At 64.2% G+C, this 307-nt stretch overlaps 1 protein-coding gene across 1 annotated transcript in view; it reads left to right on the top strand.

Annotated features, from left to right (window-relative positions):
* CACNA2D2 (calcium channel, voltage-dependent, alpha 2/delta subunit 2) overlaps positions 1-307 on the top strand; it is a 103,183-nt gene that overhangs the window by 87,629 nt on the left and 15,247 nt on the right. The window contains exon 10 of the mRNA XM_014539004.1: positions 20-98. Within this exon, the coding sequence (XP_014394490.1) occupies positions 20-98 (79 nt within the window). The remainder of the gene's footprint in view (positions 1-19; positions 99-307) is intronic.

The raw sequence follows: 307 nt of genomic DNA, 5'->3' as shown, positions 1-307 counted from the left end.
GACCTCGGGTCCCCAACAGGTGCGCGTGTTCACCTTCTCCGTGGGGCAGCACAACTACGACGTCACGCCCCTGCAGTGGATGGCCTGCGCCAACAAAGGTACCTCTGCCCGGCAGCCCTGGTGCCACTGATTTTCCCGGGTGTCCGCCTGTCCGTCCGTAGGTCCAGCGGCTTGTTCATCCGCTGTCTGTGCATCTTCCCACACGTGTGACCGTCCACCCGTCTCTCTGTGTGGCCAACCTGTCCATCTGACCGAGCGTCTTTTTGCCCCCGTGTCTGAATGCCCGCCGCCCCCCTGAATGCCCGCC

This window comes from Myotis brandtii, unplaced genomic scaffold, assembly GCF_000412655.1.
Source record: "Myotis brandtii unplaced genomic scaffold, ASM41265v1 scaffold207, whole genome shotgun sequence".
In the NCBI taxonomy this organism is placed as follows: domain Eukaryota; kingdom Metazoa; phylum Chordata; class Mammalia; order Chiroptera; family Vespertilionidae; genus Myotis; species Myotis brandtii.
This window is presented reverse-complemented; position numbering and strand designations above follow the sequence as displayed.